We start from the raw sequence: 14,522 nt of genomic DNA, 5'->3' as shown, positions 1-14,522 counted from the left end.
GGATCGCCGTGTACACTAGGGCAATTATTATTATCTTGTCACAAAAATAAAACAAAATTAATTAAGCTATAATATCTATGTTCGGTACTCTCAAAATTCTACTAAAAATAGAAAATAGATTCTTTAATTTTTTAATTTGTACGTACATGTGATACTTTTTATAGATTCTTTCTCTTACTTAAATCAAGCAAATTAATTAAAAATTAGTAAAAGATAAGATGTCCGAATATGCTGAAACTCAACAAAAATTTGACAAATTAAAAATCATCTCTAATTCAATGCTTATATTTCTATATATTTTAAGTTGTATTTACATATATGTAGGACAAAAGTTTGTTCAATTTTATAAAATCAAAATCTTTGAAAAATTGATTGCTAGATATGATGAATTTTTTTTCTCTCTAGTTATAAAAAAACCTAAACACTAAACTAAATTTGCAGTTCGTTCAACATCTCACACATCTTTTACGTATATAAATATGTCACAGTTTAGAGTTATACAAATAATTGAGAATAAGTGTCGTCACCGTCGACATAACAAACACACATGATGAACGAAGGCCCATACATGAGAATAGTGTCGGCGAAAGGACCATCACTTCCACTCGAGCAGCTGATTTAGACACTGAAGACTCCTTTTTCAATTATTTGGATTCTTTGGTTTTTTCTTTTTTTTTTTAAAGACAACAAAAAAGAAAGAAAGACCAAGAAGTTCGTGACAATTAACGACATACTGACAAAACAACAATTGATTTATTCTGAACACAACCATCGAATTTGCTTTGCATACATATGCAAGGAAATTGCAGAATTGCTCTTCTTTGTTTATTCACATGGCCCAATATAAATACCTTTATACTACTAGTGTATATAAAGTGTACACAATGGGAATTAGTATTCCCGTTACGTAAATAATTTATTTCAGATCCAATTAAATCACCTTTACGCTAGCTAAACTTGAATTAAGTTCATATTATTATTTAGTTTCTTTATGAGCTCCTTTTAGTTTAGATGTGTTTTTTTGTTTTTCTGCTTGAATTTAAATAATTACTTGTCAAGTAAAAATAGACTGTTTCTAGAAACTAGCAAATGAAGATGGAATTTATCAAAATACATACAATAGTTGAACATCACAATCAATGAATGACAAGATACTTTTTCTTTGTCAAAAAGAAAATAAATTTCCCTAAAAAAAGAAGTGGATCACATTAGATCCCAGACCAGAAATCACGTGTAATGTGCAAACCCTTAATACAAATAATAATAAATTAAATGAAACCATGACTCCTCGTTTTGGTTAACTAAAACATGCCCTTTCTCTGTAGATGAAACCTATTGGTGATCGTCGCCGTCGTCGAGCCGCCGGAAACGCTGAGTTGGATCATTGAAAGGAAATATGAAATCCATGTTGGCTCCGACTCCGCTGCTACCAAACATAGCGTCCGTCATGTCATGGATAGGGGAACCATAGTCGATAGAATGGCCCGTGGTGGCGGCTACGGTGACAGATGTGGTAGGAGCGGTTGAATAAATATGGCAAGTGTGTGAGCCACGGTATGTGACTCGGAAAGTGAAGGGATCGTCATCGAGGCGTTGGACTTGTTTCTTCGCGGGACAATTGTATAACTTTTGATGGGTGCACCTGTAGTACGCCCTGCAAAATTACTTTTGATTATTTTTTATAACATGGATTTAAGAAATTAATAATCTTTCATAGTTCCGATCCATTCATGTGATAAGTAAAGTACGTAGTTATTATTAATTGCATGGGCTAAAGGCAAAAAGTATTGATAACGAAATCGGAGAAAGATATACGTTAAGAATGTAGGTCAATAAAGAATAATATATATAATTATATACAGTATATGGTTATTGTAATAAGTAATAAACTTGGTGATTAAGAATTAAAAAGAGACTGATTACAACATATGATGTGATGTAAATGTGTGTGTCTCGGTTAGTTAACTAAAACTAAAGGAACCCTTTTATGATCATGTCATCACTTTTTAAAGAAAATATATTCATTTTTATCTAGAATCTTTGACTATATGCTCATTTATCTAGAATCTTCGAGACTATTTGAACATTTGGGAGGAACATATTAATCATTAATCAATTTATTAGTACTAAACGTAATTAGTAAAGTTAATTACCTAGGAAACCTAGAACCAAGAATTTCCTTTTGGCCATATTTACGCCAAGTATGGTTGTCGTCAGGAGGCATATCTGTGTTCCCTGTCCTTAGTGCCGCCACCAACACCGTTTGGTCTTCTCCTTCGTCCTTCCTAAACGACGTACTCATTTTAACCTACGTTAGTATTAGTACATACGAACGTACGTGTTGCATATTTAATGATCGTTAGTTTTGCAAAAGAGAAAAAAAGTCATAAACATCGGAAGTTTGAACGTGAAGTAGACTTGAGGTGGTTTCCCACTTTTGGCTACCTAGTCACATGTAACTGGTTCAACCCAGTCATCTCTCCCCTTTATGGAGTTAAAAATGTAAACCAAAAGGAAAAAGAAACTTGAAAGTAGACTAATCAATCATCGATTTGCCAAGAGTACTCTAGCCGAATGAATTTAAAAAAGAAAAATAAATTTTAGATATGTTCTTGCTTTGATCTTTTGGTAAAATTGGCTGATGTTCTGAATCATACACCACTTATTCACATTTTTATTATGTTCTGATTTAGCTACGCATGTTATCAGTCATAATATTTATCAATAATATGAAAGTGGTTATATGAAAGACATAATGCGTCAAGTTAAAAATATATCATTTCGTCATAATTAAGCAGAATTTGTCTTTGGTTAAAGTATTTCTAATCAATATTTATTATACAGTCATTTAATTTTTCATCCATTCATTTTGTTTACATTGCCAATTTGTTCTATGCATTCTAATATCTGTACTTCTAGCTACTATTGATTATAAAATAAAATAATACCTTCTCCGCAGCCTTGGCGTGGAGGAACCGCTAGCGCCGCCAGATCCTTCTGCAGCCGTCAAAATCCTTCCTCCGACCATGAGCTGCGTCTGAAAAATGGCCTCGGTTCCCTGAGATGACGTTGATGACCCGCCACGCCTAAACGAATACTCTTGCATCAGACCTGGTTCCATCTGCACTAACATCTGGTTTGAAACGGACACAATCACCGGTTTGGTTTGGTTCAACGCAGTCTCGGAGTTCCTCATCTCCAGCAACAACATCTTTAGCCGCTCGTTTGCATCACCGAACGTCTTTGCGATCTCGCCGAGAGAGGTTGATAGAGATTCGGGTGGCTTTTCCGGTAAGCTTGACTCGAGCGTTTTAACTAGTTTTATTCCGTGGAAGATCATTGACATTACCACCTCTTGATCCATCTCTAACTTGTATATATTTTTCTTTGGACGAGTATATGTATTTTAAAAACTTTATGCACACATACGTGTATATATATAGACGAAGAAGAGATACGTACGCGACGGTTAATGTTGTTTCCCAACAGTTAGCTTCGATGTTGGTTCCAACTCTATCGAAAATTATGAAAATGGCGCAGATTATTCAAAGATTGTAATCTTTTTTTTCCTAAAGCGACATAATTACCATTTCCTATATTCTTTTGGGGGTTGGTTAGCTAAATTGGAATTTTCTTACTCGACAGGTTAACATAAGTCCAATAATCAAGAGCAAGCTTTTAGGCTATTTCACATTGGGGAACAACAAATATTTTTTTCTAAGTAACGCTATAAATATTTGTTTTGCAAAATCTAAACTAACCAATGATCTAACTATAGTGATTAACCGGCCATATTGACCTGGTCGGAGATATTTAGGATGTATGGGTTCGTCTTTTTTGGTTAACACGGCAGAGGAACTGGTAATAACATTGACCAAGTCATGGTCTTCAATGATTTAAAGACAAATTTAAATATAATATTTATTTATTTCTTTCAAATTTCAACATAACAAGATTTTCTTAGAAGTCTAGACGAAGACTCAAGGTTTCAATGCTCATACTGTTGAACTTTTTTTCTCTTGAACTTGAAGTGGAGACACATTATATAAGTTAAGAAATTTCTAAGGCGTTCAAGTTTGGTAAGTTTCTTGACAAAATATTACTAGAAATTTATCTTTTGGATCCGAATTATGTCTTACTATATAGTTAGCCCCTTATTAACAGTATTACATATACAAAACGTGATTAAACATTATACTATCTAGCTATATCTCACATATGTATATATATATATATATATATATATATATATATATATATATTGTTGTTTTGTACAAAAATCTCATGCAATTCACATATAATATTGAATAATTGTACAATAATCATAAATATATGACCCAAAACGAACAGGTCTAGAACCAAACAATCAAGTCAAAGGTTTTTTGGAACACTGATATGTATTTTTCCAAGATATACACTCAATGATTTAGACAACGATGGTTTGTTTGAAAGGATTGGAAAAATCAGAAAAGTGTTTACCCAATCATAGTTATAGGTACTACAAGCGTATTTTGATTTCGATTTAAATCAGAGCTATCATTTTACGTAAATCTTATGGTATGATGTATAGTGTGCATCTATCTACAATCTTTAACGTTGTCGATAGGGATATTTTAAGCATTTCCAAAACCCAACAAGATGCGAGACTGGAAGAGGGCACGAGAGAACCATTGGACAAGAAAAGAAGCCCACACACAATGTACAACCCACAGTATAAAATATCAACAGATCCAAACTCCACGACGTCTTATAAGCATATAAACAGCACGAACTGTAGAAACAAAACACGAAAACGGCGATAGAGTCATTACGTTCAGGTCGATCATAATAATTCCGACGAATAAAAAAAAAGAAAAAAAAAAGCAAAAAACAAATCTACGAAATTCTCCTATTTCCGGCGATGCAGATTGAAGAAGACGAAGAAGAATCATAAGAGCAGAGCTTTCAATTATTCTGTTTTGCTCCACACAGATCCGTTTGAAAAGCAACAACAACGTTTCTCAATTGCTGGATTAAGAAGGCCGTGGAAACATGTTCAAGTTCTTAAAGGGAGTAGTGGCTGGATCTGGGACGGGACTCAAGGATCTGCCTTACAACATCGGTGATCCTTATCCTTCTGCTTGGGGTTCATGGAGTCACTTTCGTGGTACCTCCAAGGTTATTCCCTTCTCTCTGTTTACGTGCGGATGTTTGTAATTCTGCATAACATGTTTTGAATCTGCCTCTAGGCTGCAGATTAGTTGTATGATTTGAATTCGGTGCTGTTAAGTGTTGCTTTAATGTCAAATGAGAGGCATAGTTTTTTCCTCTTTTCTCCTGTAGGCTGTAGTAGATTGATTTTCCATATAGCGTGATCCAGCAGCTTTAACCTTTTTGATGCTTAGTAGCTGTAGTTTTATAAGTACCACTCAGTATATACTATTGTTCTTGGTTCTTCCAGCTTGTGAGTACGCTGAGTTTTGAGATTCGCACTCCTCATAATAGTAACGTATGTGATTTTGGCTCGTTTGATGGTTTTTGTGGCTTTGTTTGGTCAATTCCCTCAGGCACTCATTCTATACAGATTTTTGGCTTTTTTTTAGGATATATATGTCTTTTTTTCTTCAATTGATCTACTTTCGGATACTGTAAGTTGTAATACAAGATCATATTCTGTACTTTTGGTTTCTTCAGGATGATGGATCTCCGGTTTCAATATTTGCTCTTTCCGGGAACAATGCTCAAGATGGTCATTTGGCTGCTGGACGAAATGGTGTCAAGCGCCTTCGTACTGTAAGTTCTAATAGATTAGTAACATGTTAGGCTCCATTCATACAAAGAAGATATTTTTCTCTGTTTACTGACGGAAACTTTCATTAAGCACCAAGGACTCTTACTCTTAAGTACTAGGAACTTTACTTCATCTAACTAGTGATTTACGGGTACCTTTATTTGTCTCTAAGAGAAGTATGAAGTCACAATGATATATATAATCAGTTTTTTTTTGTACCTAGTTAAGAATGAATTCCTCAGTTAAATTGACTCCTGCACAAAGCCAATTTTGTCACATCTTGACGAGCAAGTTTTACATAACTATAATTGTGCTCAACTGATTCATAAGTGGATTCTTTCTCCTTTTGTTACTATCATTGGCATCCTTCTGTCAAATCATCATCTACTATTTCGTTTTGCAGGTGAGGCATCCAAATATACTTTCATTTCTCCACAGTACTGAGGTTGAAACTCATGATGGTTCTACTTCCAAGGTTACGATCTATATAGTCACGGAGCCTGTTATGCCACTGTCAGATAAGATAAAGGAGCTGGGCTTGAAAGCTACCCAGAGGTATTAACTCTTCTTATGAACATCTAGGCAGAAAAGACATAAAATGCCCAGTGGCAAAGCCAGTATCATGTTTGACATGATAAATTGATCACCTATTGATTTGTTTTGTTTTATGAATATTTCCTTTTAGGGATGAGTACTTTGCACTGGGGCTACACCAGATAGGTAAAGCTGTGAGCTTTCTGAACAATGACTGCAAGCTTGTAAGTATTTTCTTACAACACTATATTTCAGCTATTAGAATATATAACCGGTGGCTACTAGATTTTCTCGTCAGTTAGATTTCGTTTTGCATTTTTTAAGGAATACATTGAATGCTCATGTCGTATATTTTAGTGACAACACTTAATTTGTACTGTCTCAACAGGTGCATGGAAATGTCTGTCTGGCGAGTGTTGTTGTTACACCTACTTTAGATTGGAAACTCCATGCTTTTGATGTTCTATCAGAGTTTGATGGGAGCAATGAGTCTGCAAGTGGACCTATGTTGGTAATCATCATTCACGATTGTAGTTCATTTGTGTGTTAAGCTTTGTTAATCTTGTCAATTTGAAAGCCATTTCTTTCATTTTGTTTTTCCCTCCCTCAGAATCTTAGAACTCAAACCTGCTGTCATATCTACATTATTTTGTGATACCCTTGATATAATGTACCTTGTAGTATCATAGACCTTGTTCATGTGACCAGGGTAAGAATACTCTGTCAGTGTTAGTCCTTCTTTTCATATTTTCTACCTTATTTCTATTGTTTCAGCCATATGAATGGCTAGTGGGAACACAGTACAAGCCGATGGAAATGGTCAAGTCTGATTGGGTTGCTATTAGGAAATCTCCACCATGGGCCATCGATTCATGGGGATTAGGTAAACCCCACAGTAATTTTGAATTTTTGTGCCTTGCTAATTTTCGAAGGAGTTTATAAGCCCCTCAACCCATTGTCCACTTGAGTGCAATTCTTTTGTTGAAGCCCTTTACTTCATTTTTAAGGTTGTCTTATTTACGAACTCTTCTCGGGCTCCAAGCTGGGAAAAACAGAGGAGCTGCGTAATACTGTCGGGATACCTAAGGTTTTGCTTTCATCCCTTTCTTTCCTCGAGTATATGTTTTTATGTTCCTCAATATCAGTTTGCGTATACATATGGATTCTTCTTTGCTTTTTCATATTTATGGATTAAGTTCCATGTATTTTTGATAACTTCAACTCCAGAGTATTTAGAACTTATACTAGCGATGTGATTTTTAGTCAATAGGCTTTGTATGTTTCCCCATAGTTTTGATGTGTTGCTTTTAGCTGCTTGTATGAATTTGATTTCTGAGAGCTGGCTTTCATTTCAGTTAAATTTTTCTTTTCTCACAGTCTCTGCTTCCAGATTATCAGCGACTCCTAAGTTCCATGCCTTCTCGCAGATTAAACACCTCGAAACTTCTAGAAAATGGCGGTAATCATCCTGTCTTGGTTACAAATTTTGTACCTTTAATAACCCAATGTTTCTCGATTCTCTGCTTAATCTGTTTTTCTGTATTTTTGCTTTTGGCCCTTCCATATGGGTTTCTTTATGCAATGTTGTATTATCTCTCGTAGTTATCTTTGATCATCCCTTATCTCTTGATTCTTATTTCTGACATACTTGAATTGGCAGAGTATTTCCAAAATAAGCTGGTCGACACCATACATTTTATGGATATTCTTAACTTGAAAGATAGCGTCGAAAAAGACACTTTCTTCCGCAAACTTCCAAATGTCGCTGAACAGCTTCCTCGGGAGATCGTGCTTAAGAAGGTGTGAATCTAAATTTTGTTGGGTAGTAAGATGACAGTTTGCCGTTTGAGTTGAGTGTTTTGTGTTTTCCTATTTGACTTACCTTCTGGTTGATGCAGCTTCTTCCTTTATTAGCTTCGTCCCTTGAATTTGGTTCAGCTGCTGCTCCTGCATTAACTGCCTTACTTAAGATGGGTTCATGGTTATCAACTGAAGATTTCAGTGTGAAGGTTGTTCAGTCATGCTATATTTGTATTAAAACACTTTTATCTACCCCATTGCTGTATGTATAGGCTTCAGCTATTTCCTAAATGTACTCCCTTCTATGATTTTAGGTACTACCAACAATAGTCAAGCTTTTTGCTTCCAATGATCGAGCTATTAGAGTCTCTCTTTTGCAACATGTTGATCAATTTGGAGAATCAATGTCCGGGCAAATAGTCGATGAACAAGTAAGATCAGTTCCTCTTCTGTGGCCTGAAGTGTGTTCAAACTGTGGGTGTCTGGCGCTACTGCTGTCTAGTCGCATACTTTTATTAACTAACAATGGGCTGCATTTTTACTAGGTATACCCTCATGTTGCGACTGGATTTGCAGATACATCTGCTTTTCTTCGAGAGCTGACTCTTAAATCGATGCTCGTTTTAGCTCCAAAGGTACCTGCTCCTAACCCATTTAAGCTGCTTTATTAGTAAAGGTCACTGTCTGTTTCATCTCATTCAAAGACGGTTTAATTATCATTCACATTTTTTTTTTGTCATAGTTAAGCTGTATTTGTCATAATCTGTTTGTATATGATATAAATGTCTTGTTTTTCTTTTGTGGTTGCAGCTTTCTCAGCGTACACTTTCAGGATCACTGTTGAAATACCTTTCCAAACTACAGGTTTGTATCCATTAACCGCAATAGCTGGACCGTTCTCTTTCCCATATTTGATTTTTTTTTCTGTAAAATATTACCACCTTTCAATACCACTATTTATGGCAATCCTTTGGTTCTTTTTTAGTTGGAGTTAAGAGGTCATGCATGTTGCAGATGTAGTTACTTCTTTTACAGTATTTTTGGTTTAAATTTTATATTATCCTCTCAGGTGGATGAAGAGCCTGCAATCAGAACAAATACCACTATATTGCTCGGGAATATTGCCACCTACCTAAATGAAGGGGTTAGTCTCTAGCAGCTTCGTTTTATTTTTCTTTTGATTTATTGTTACCTTTATGGATCTATGGTTTTGTTACCTAATCATTTAGCTATGATGCAGACAAGGAAAAGAGTTTTGATTAATGCTTTTACAGTGCGTGCACTGCGTGATACATTTCCACCCGCTCGAGGTGCAGGTATGTGAAGGCCTGGTATAATATGATCCTAGTTATTAGTATTACGTAGTGTGTGGGATGTTTGGTTCTATGTAAATCATATGTTATCAACTGGGGCTGAGCTATTCCTGTTGTTATTCTCTTTCCTGGTGTCATCTTATATCTCACTGGATTTTACTTTACGCAGGGATCGTTGCATTATGTGCCACCAGTACTACTTATGACGACACTGAGATAGCAACTAGGATTCTTCCGAATATCGTTGTGCTAACAATTGATCAAGACAGGTTCCTTTAAATGCATATCGATTTCTAATAGCTTATTTTCCGACAACATCTAAAGCATTTTCTCTTGTTTTACTTACAGTGATGTCCGTTCAAAGGCATTTCAGGCCGTAGAACAATTTCTTCAGATACTGAAACAGAACTATGAGAAGGTAGGAATAATATGTCTACCTAAATCTTTCGTTCAGCTGTTTTTATATATATTATTAGGGGATGGAATGTAACAATTATTTTATTTGGGGTGTTAATAGACAAACAATGGAGAGACAGGAGCCAGCGGAGGAGCTTCAGCTATACCTGAAACTGCTGGTCTGATTGGGTGAGTATAATCAATTCAAATTATATCAACAATGGTCGCTGATTTAAGTATATATTAGACTAATTTAATTACTTTTATAGATGGGCAATGAGTTCGTTGACACTCAAGGGTAAGCCACTCGAACAAGCGCCTCTTGCTTCTTCTTCTTCAGCACCATCCCTAGCTGCTGCTGCTGCCTCAAATGTTGCAACCACAGGTACACGATCACTTACAATAAATTTTGTATTAACCCTCATTGTAAAGTTTGTTGAATTGTGCAACCACTGTATTAATACTAAAAGAAAAAAGATGTTGCTTTATATGCTCTGTTGGCTGGTCTGTGCAGTTCCCAGTACTTTCCTATAATTTCCTATTTTTGTTTATTTCTTGAAAATTTTCCTCAGCAACGGAGGCGCCGAGTGTCAAAGCCAGTCATCATACACGTTCCAACTCGGACTTCACAGATCAACCTGCACCACCATCCCCAACATCAACAGATGGTTGGGGAGATGCCGAGAATGGCATTAGCGAAGGTCATGAGAGTGACAAAGACGGTTGGGATCTCGAACCGCTGGATGAACCAATAGCTTCTCCAGCTCTCGCAAACATTCAAGCAGCTCAAAAACGACCTGTGTCTCAGTCCTCTAGACCTGCAGGTATTTACTTAGTTTTAGCTGAATCAGTTTGCCTCACCACATTCTGTTGAACTTTCTAAAGTTGATATGCTTGTGTGTTATTCCTCGCTCTTGATAGCTACAAGCTCAAGACCAAAGATTAGCGCGGCGAAAGCAGCTGTGAAAACAGAAGACGATGATTTGTGGGGATCTATAGCTGCTCCACCACCTGCAACTACTTCAAGACCGTTGAACTTGAAGAAGACAGTACAGTCTGATGATGAAGACCCATGGGCTGCCATTGCTGCTCCACCACCAACCACCAGAGCGAAACCGTTATCTTCTGGTCGTGGTCGAGGAGCCAAACCTGCAGCTCCTAGACTAGGTGCCCAACGCATTAATCGAACCTCATCTGGAATGTGACAAACACTAGAGGAAGGAAGACGATAAACAGCATACAATGTACATTTTTTTGAAAGTATCTCCAGGTGACTCGAGAGTTCAACCAAGCAACCAACAAATTATTTGATTTGTAATATCATTCATTTTAAACCCCAAGAGTGTCTCTATTTTTACTCTACACTTACAAAAAGAGCGTTTCTTATGAGTTTCTGAGAAGTAGAAGTGATGTAAAAATACCATCAGTTCGGAATATTATCTTGTTCAAGTGGACTTGTCCTCCTCTACCATATTATTCTTCAACCTATTCAATACGTTGAAGATCTCAGCCTTTACTGAACTAGATGAACCTCCTGAAAAGAAAGCATACTTTCTATTGCTAACTTCAATCCAACTGCAACCAGGTTTTTTCTGCAAGCCTTTGTCCTTCATCTCACCCAACAACTTCGCTGCTTCGTTCTTCAGTCCTGCTTCCTTGTAAAGATTGATTAGCTGAACATAGGCACTGCTTCTTTCCGGTTCCATTCTCAACAACTTCTCAGCAGACAATATTCCAAGTTCCACATTATGATGAGTTCTTGAGGCAGATAAGAGGCAGAGCCATATGCTACTGTCTGGTTCAATAGGTATTCCTTTTATGAAACTGTAAGCTTCTTTCAGGTGACCCGCCCGTCCTAGAAGATCTACCATGTTTGCATAATGTTCAACGTTTGGTTCGATTCCATAGTCTTGTTTCATGATCTCGAAAATGTTTTTGCCTTCCTTCACAAAACCGGAATGATTGCAGGCTGAAATCAAAGACAGGAATGTTACTTCATTGGGTGATACTCCTGCCTTCTTCATCTCGTCAAATAGACTCAATGCTCTAAAACAATATCCATGGGATCCGTATCCATATATCATTAGGTTCCAAGTGATCAGACTCTTATGCCTCATTTTCTTGAAGATATCCTCTGCATACTTTGAAAACCCGCACTTAAGGTACATATCAATCAAAGCGTTTTTCAGGTGAGAATCTGAAGGAATGTTAAGTCGTAATGTATAACCATGTAGACTTTTACCGCTAAGAAAGCTTGCAGTTGATGAGATTGCTACAAGGACACTTGTGATTGATACTGAATCCGGGAAGACACCTTGACTGAGCATCAGATTGAAATGTTCTATCGATAGTTCTGGAAGGTTGTTTCGGCTGTAGCAAGATATCATTGAATTCCAGGCAACAATGTTGTCCTTTCTTATGCTAGTGAATACTTTGAGAGCCATTTCTGGTAAGCCACACTTCGAATATAGATCAATAAGGGAGCTGCCAACAAAAACATTCAGCACTAGTCCAGTTTTGATCATGCCACCATGATACTGAAGGCCAAACCTGAGAGCCTCTAATCCGGCGCATGCGTTAATAACACTAGTCATAATATCAGAATCAGGTTTCAAGTTATCATCTTCATCTTTCATGGACCTGAAAACCTTCAGAGCCTCTTTAAATTTCCCATTCTTGCAAAGACCTGAGATCAGGGAGGACCACGCAACCATATCTTTTCCTTCCATTGATTTGAAGACTAAATCAGCATCAGTATCACATCCACATGTGGAATACAAAGTGAGTAAAGCACTGTCTACTGTAGATGTACTTTGTATTGGTCTCTTAAACAGTTCTGTGTGGACTGATTTGCCATAATTATACATTCCCAACATGCTGCAACAGGATATAACATTCGATAAGGTAAAAGAATCAGGCAAGACACTTTTCTGCCTCATGAAACCGAACAACTCCAATGCAGAGGACCCATAGTCATTCTCTACATAAGCTGCAATCATCGCGTTCCATATTTCAAGTCTTTTATCTATAACGCAACTGAAGACAGTTTCGGCCTCACCAACCATACCGCATTTTGAATACATTGACAGTAGAGAAGTAGAGACATACGGGTCATTGTCAAGTCCCATCTTCACAATGTCGCAATGGATCTGCCTACCAAAACCATAATTCTCACTTCGGCTACACGCACCAAGAGCCCCTGTAAATGAAGTGGAAACAAGCTTGACACTGTTACTCTTTGCAAGCATATACAACTCCAAGCTAGATTCACAGATCCCACTAGTACCAAACCGAGCAATCATCACATTCCATAGTACAACATTCGATTTGTCCTCAATCTCCACAAAAACACGCCACGCATCTGTGGATAAACCCAACTTGAAGTACATATCAATCAAAGCAGTTTTCAAGAAAGAATCACCATCTAACGAACACCTCAACATATACCCATGGATCTGTTTCCCCTCTTCCCGCCTCAAGTTTCCTTCTTTACAGAAAACACTGACGACAATGGATAACGAGAAAGCATCAGGTCTCACACCCAACACCAGCATTCGGCGAAAACACTCAACCCCTTCCTTAAATCTTCGAAATTTGAAGAACCCATCAATCATAGAGTTCCAAACTGTGACATCCAGAGCAGAAACTCCACTCTGAGACCAACCGTCGAACACATGGACGGCGTAATCTAAAGATCCACATTTTACATACATATTGACAAGCGAGGTTGCAATGAAAGGATCGTAACGCCGACCCAACAGAATGACCGAAGCATGAATAGTTTTGCCATAGCCAAGGTTCGTAAGAGAAGAACAAGCTTTGAGAAGAGAAGGAAATGTGAAAACGGAAGTCCACAAGGGAGAAGAGGCATCATGCTTAGTGTACAAATGCAGAGCTTGTAGATACTCTCCTTTCTGAATCAGAGCTCTAATATCACAACTAACCGAAGTCGGAGAAATGTAAGAATCAGCTAAACAAGAAAGTCCCCGACGAATGTGAACGGCGTGAAGCTTGAAACGCATATCAGCATCGTCGTCGTTATCTTCCGCAAAAATTTGATTTTGATATTCAAGACTTGGTTAGAATTTTGTTTGTAATAAGCAATTGTTTTGCATCTCTTTACCTGTCTATGTCTGGTTAATTCAAGTTTATATTCTTTAACAAAAATAAGTGTTCCAAGTTTCGAACTTAAGAAAAAAACTAATGCAAAAATGAAATATGGTGGCTGGCTACACAGATTTGAATTTGATCAAGTTTCTTACTAGAAACAAAACAAAATATTACATTTTTAGAAATTGGCATCTGGTTTTTGAGATCACAATGGAGACATTTTTGTTTCGAGTAAGCACTGAAACGATCTCAAGCAACTCGTGCATAAAACCTTTTGATTTTAAGAAAATAGTAAGGTTCCAACCATAGGACCCATCTTCTCTAATGTCTTTGTGGTTTCAAGCACAAGTCGTATAAACGAACCCACAACGTGTGCCTCTGAACTCCAGAAGAAAGTGTTACTCTAGCTTCCGAGCTCCAGCACTGATCCGGATTCAAGCCATGAGAACGCAAGAATAAAATTTCGGGTTTCTAATTCCCAAGAATAGATTTTGTTACCCATTTCAAAAAGAATCAATTATGTGAAAAGAACTCTTTTTAGTGGCATTTGTAGATTTTTGCCATTTTCTTTAAAATCTTTTAAATTTGCCATTTTATTA

At 36.9% G+C, this 14,522-nt stretch overlaps 3 protein-coding genes across 3 annotated transcripts; 1 reads left to right on the top strand and 2 right to left on the bottom strand.

Annotated features, from left to right (window-relative positions):
• Positions 1-1,332: 1,332 nt before the first annotated feature.
• LOC17890052 (WRKY transcription factor 55) lies at positions 1,333-3,364 on the bottom strand. Its single transcript, XM_006294665.2, has 3 exons — positions 2,949-3,364; positions 2,154-2,285; positions 1,333-1,654 (listed from the first exon to the last, which is right to left on the bottom strand). Exons 1-3 carry the CDS (start codon positions 3,362-3,364, stop codon positions 1,333-1,335), a joined length of 870 nt encoding a protein of 289 aa, XP_006294727.1.
• A 1,455-nt stretch (positions 3,365-4,819) lies between these two features.
• On the top strand, positions 4,820-11,269 carry LOC17887741 (probable inactive serine/threonine-protein kinase scy1). The gene is made up of 21 exons (XM_006293642.2): positions 4,820-5,157; positions 5,674-5,772; positions 6,174-6,325; positions 6,456-6,528; positions 6,693-6,815; positions 7,079-7,187; positions 7,312-7,391; positions 7,682-7,763; positions 7,965-8,104; positions 8,203-8,313; positions 8,419-8,535; positions 8,650-8,739; positions 8,915-8,968; positions 9,174-9,248; positions 9,345-9,420; positions 9,587-9,686; positions 9,766-9,835; positions 9,935-10,002; positions 10,083-10,198; positions 10,386-10,637; positions 10,735-11,269. The coding sequence occupies exons 1-21, from the start codon at positions 5,032-5,034 to the stop codon at positions 11,016-11,018; spliced, it is 2,397 nt and encodes a 798-aa protein (XP_006293704.1). The 5' UTR covers positions 4,820-5,031; the 3' UTR covers positions 11,019-11,269.
• On the bottom strand, positions 11,132-13,970 carry LOC17888664 (pentatricopeptide repeat-containing protein At2g40720). Its single transcript, XM_006295584.2, has one exon. The coding sequence runs from the start codon at positions 13,833-13,835 to the stop codon at positions 11,259-11,261; it is 2,577 nt and encodes an 858-aa protein (XP_006295646.1). The 5' UTR covers positions 13,836-13,970; the 3' UTR covers positions 11,132-11,258.
• Positions 13,971-14,522: the final 552 nt, after the last annotated feature.

The sequence above is a fragment of the Capsella rubella genome, unplaced genomic scaffold, assembly GCF_000375325.1.
Source record: "Capsella rubella cultivar Monte Gargano unplaced genomic scaffold, Caprub1_0 scaffold_4, whole genome shotgun sequence".
NCBI lineage: Eukaryota > Viridiplantae > Streptophyta > Magnoliopsida > Brassicales > Brassicaceae > Capsella > Capsella rubella.
The sequence above is the reverse complement of the archived record's forward strand: the minus strand, read 5'-3'. Positions and strand labels throughout refer to the sequence as shown.

Excerpts from the sequence above, each read along its gene's own strand:
- LOC17890052 (XM_006294665.2), bottom strand. The coding sequence starts at position 3,364 with ATGGATCAAGAGGTGGTAATGTCAATGATCTTCCACGGAATAAAACTA. Across the intron at positions 2,286-2,948 it reads ACGCCAAGGCTGCGGAGAAG|GAAGGACGAAGGAGAAGACC; the intron begins GTATTATTTTAT and ends TACGTCGTTTAG. Across the intron at positions 1,655-2,153 it reads CTTGGTTCTAGGTTTCCTAG|GGCGTACTACAGGTGCACCC; the intron begins GTAATTAACTTT and ends GTAATTTTGCAG.
- LOC17887741 (XM_006293642.2), top strand. The coding sequence starts at position 5,032 with ATGTTCAAGTTCTTAAAGGGAGTAGTGGCTGGATCTGGGACGGGACTC. Across the intron at positions 6,816-7,078 it reads CTGCAAGTGGACCTATGTTG|CCATATGAATGGCTAGTGGG; the intron begins GTAATCATCATT and ends CTATTGTTTCAG. Across the intron at positions 8,536-8,649 it reads GGCAAATAGTCGATGAACAA|GTATACCCTCATGTTGCGAC; the intron begins GTAAGATCAGTT and ends CATTTTTACTAG.
- LOC17888664 (XM_006295584.2), bottom strand. The coding sequence starts at position 13,835 with ATGCGTTTCAAGCTTCACGCCGTTCACATTCGTCGGGGACTTTCTTGT.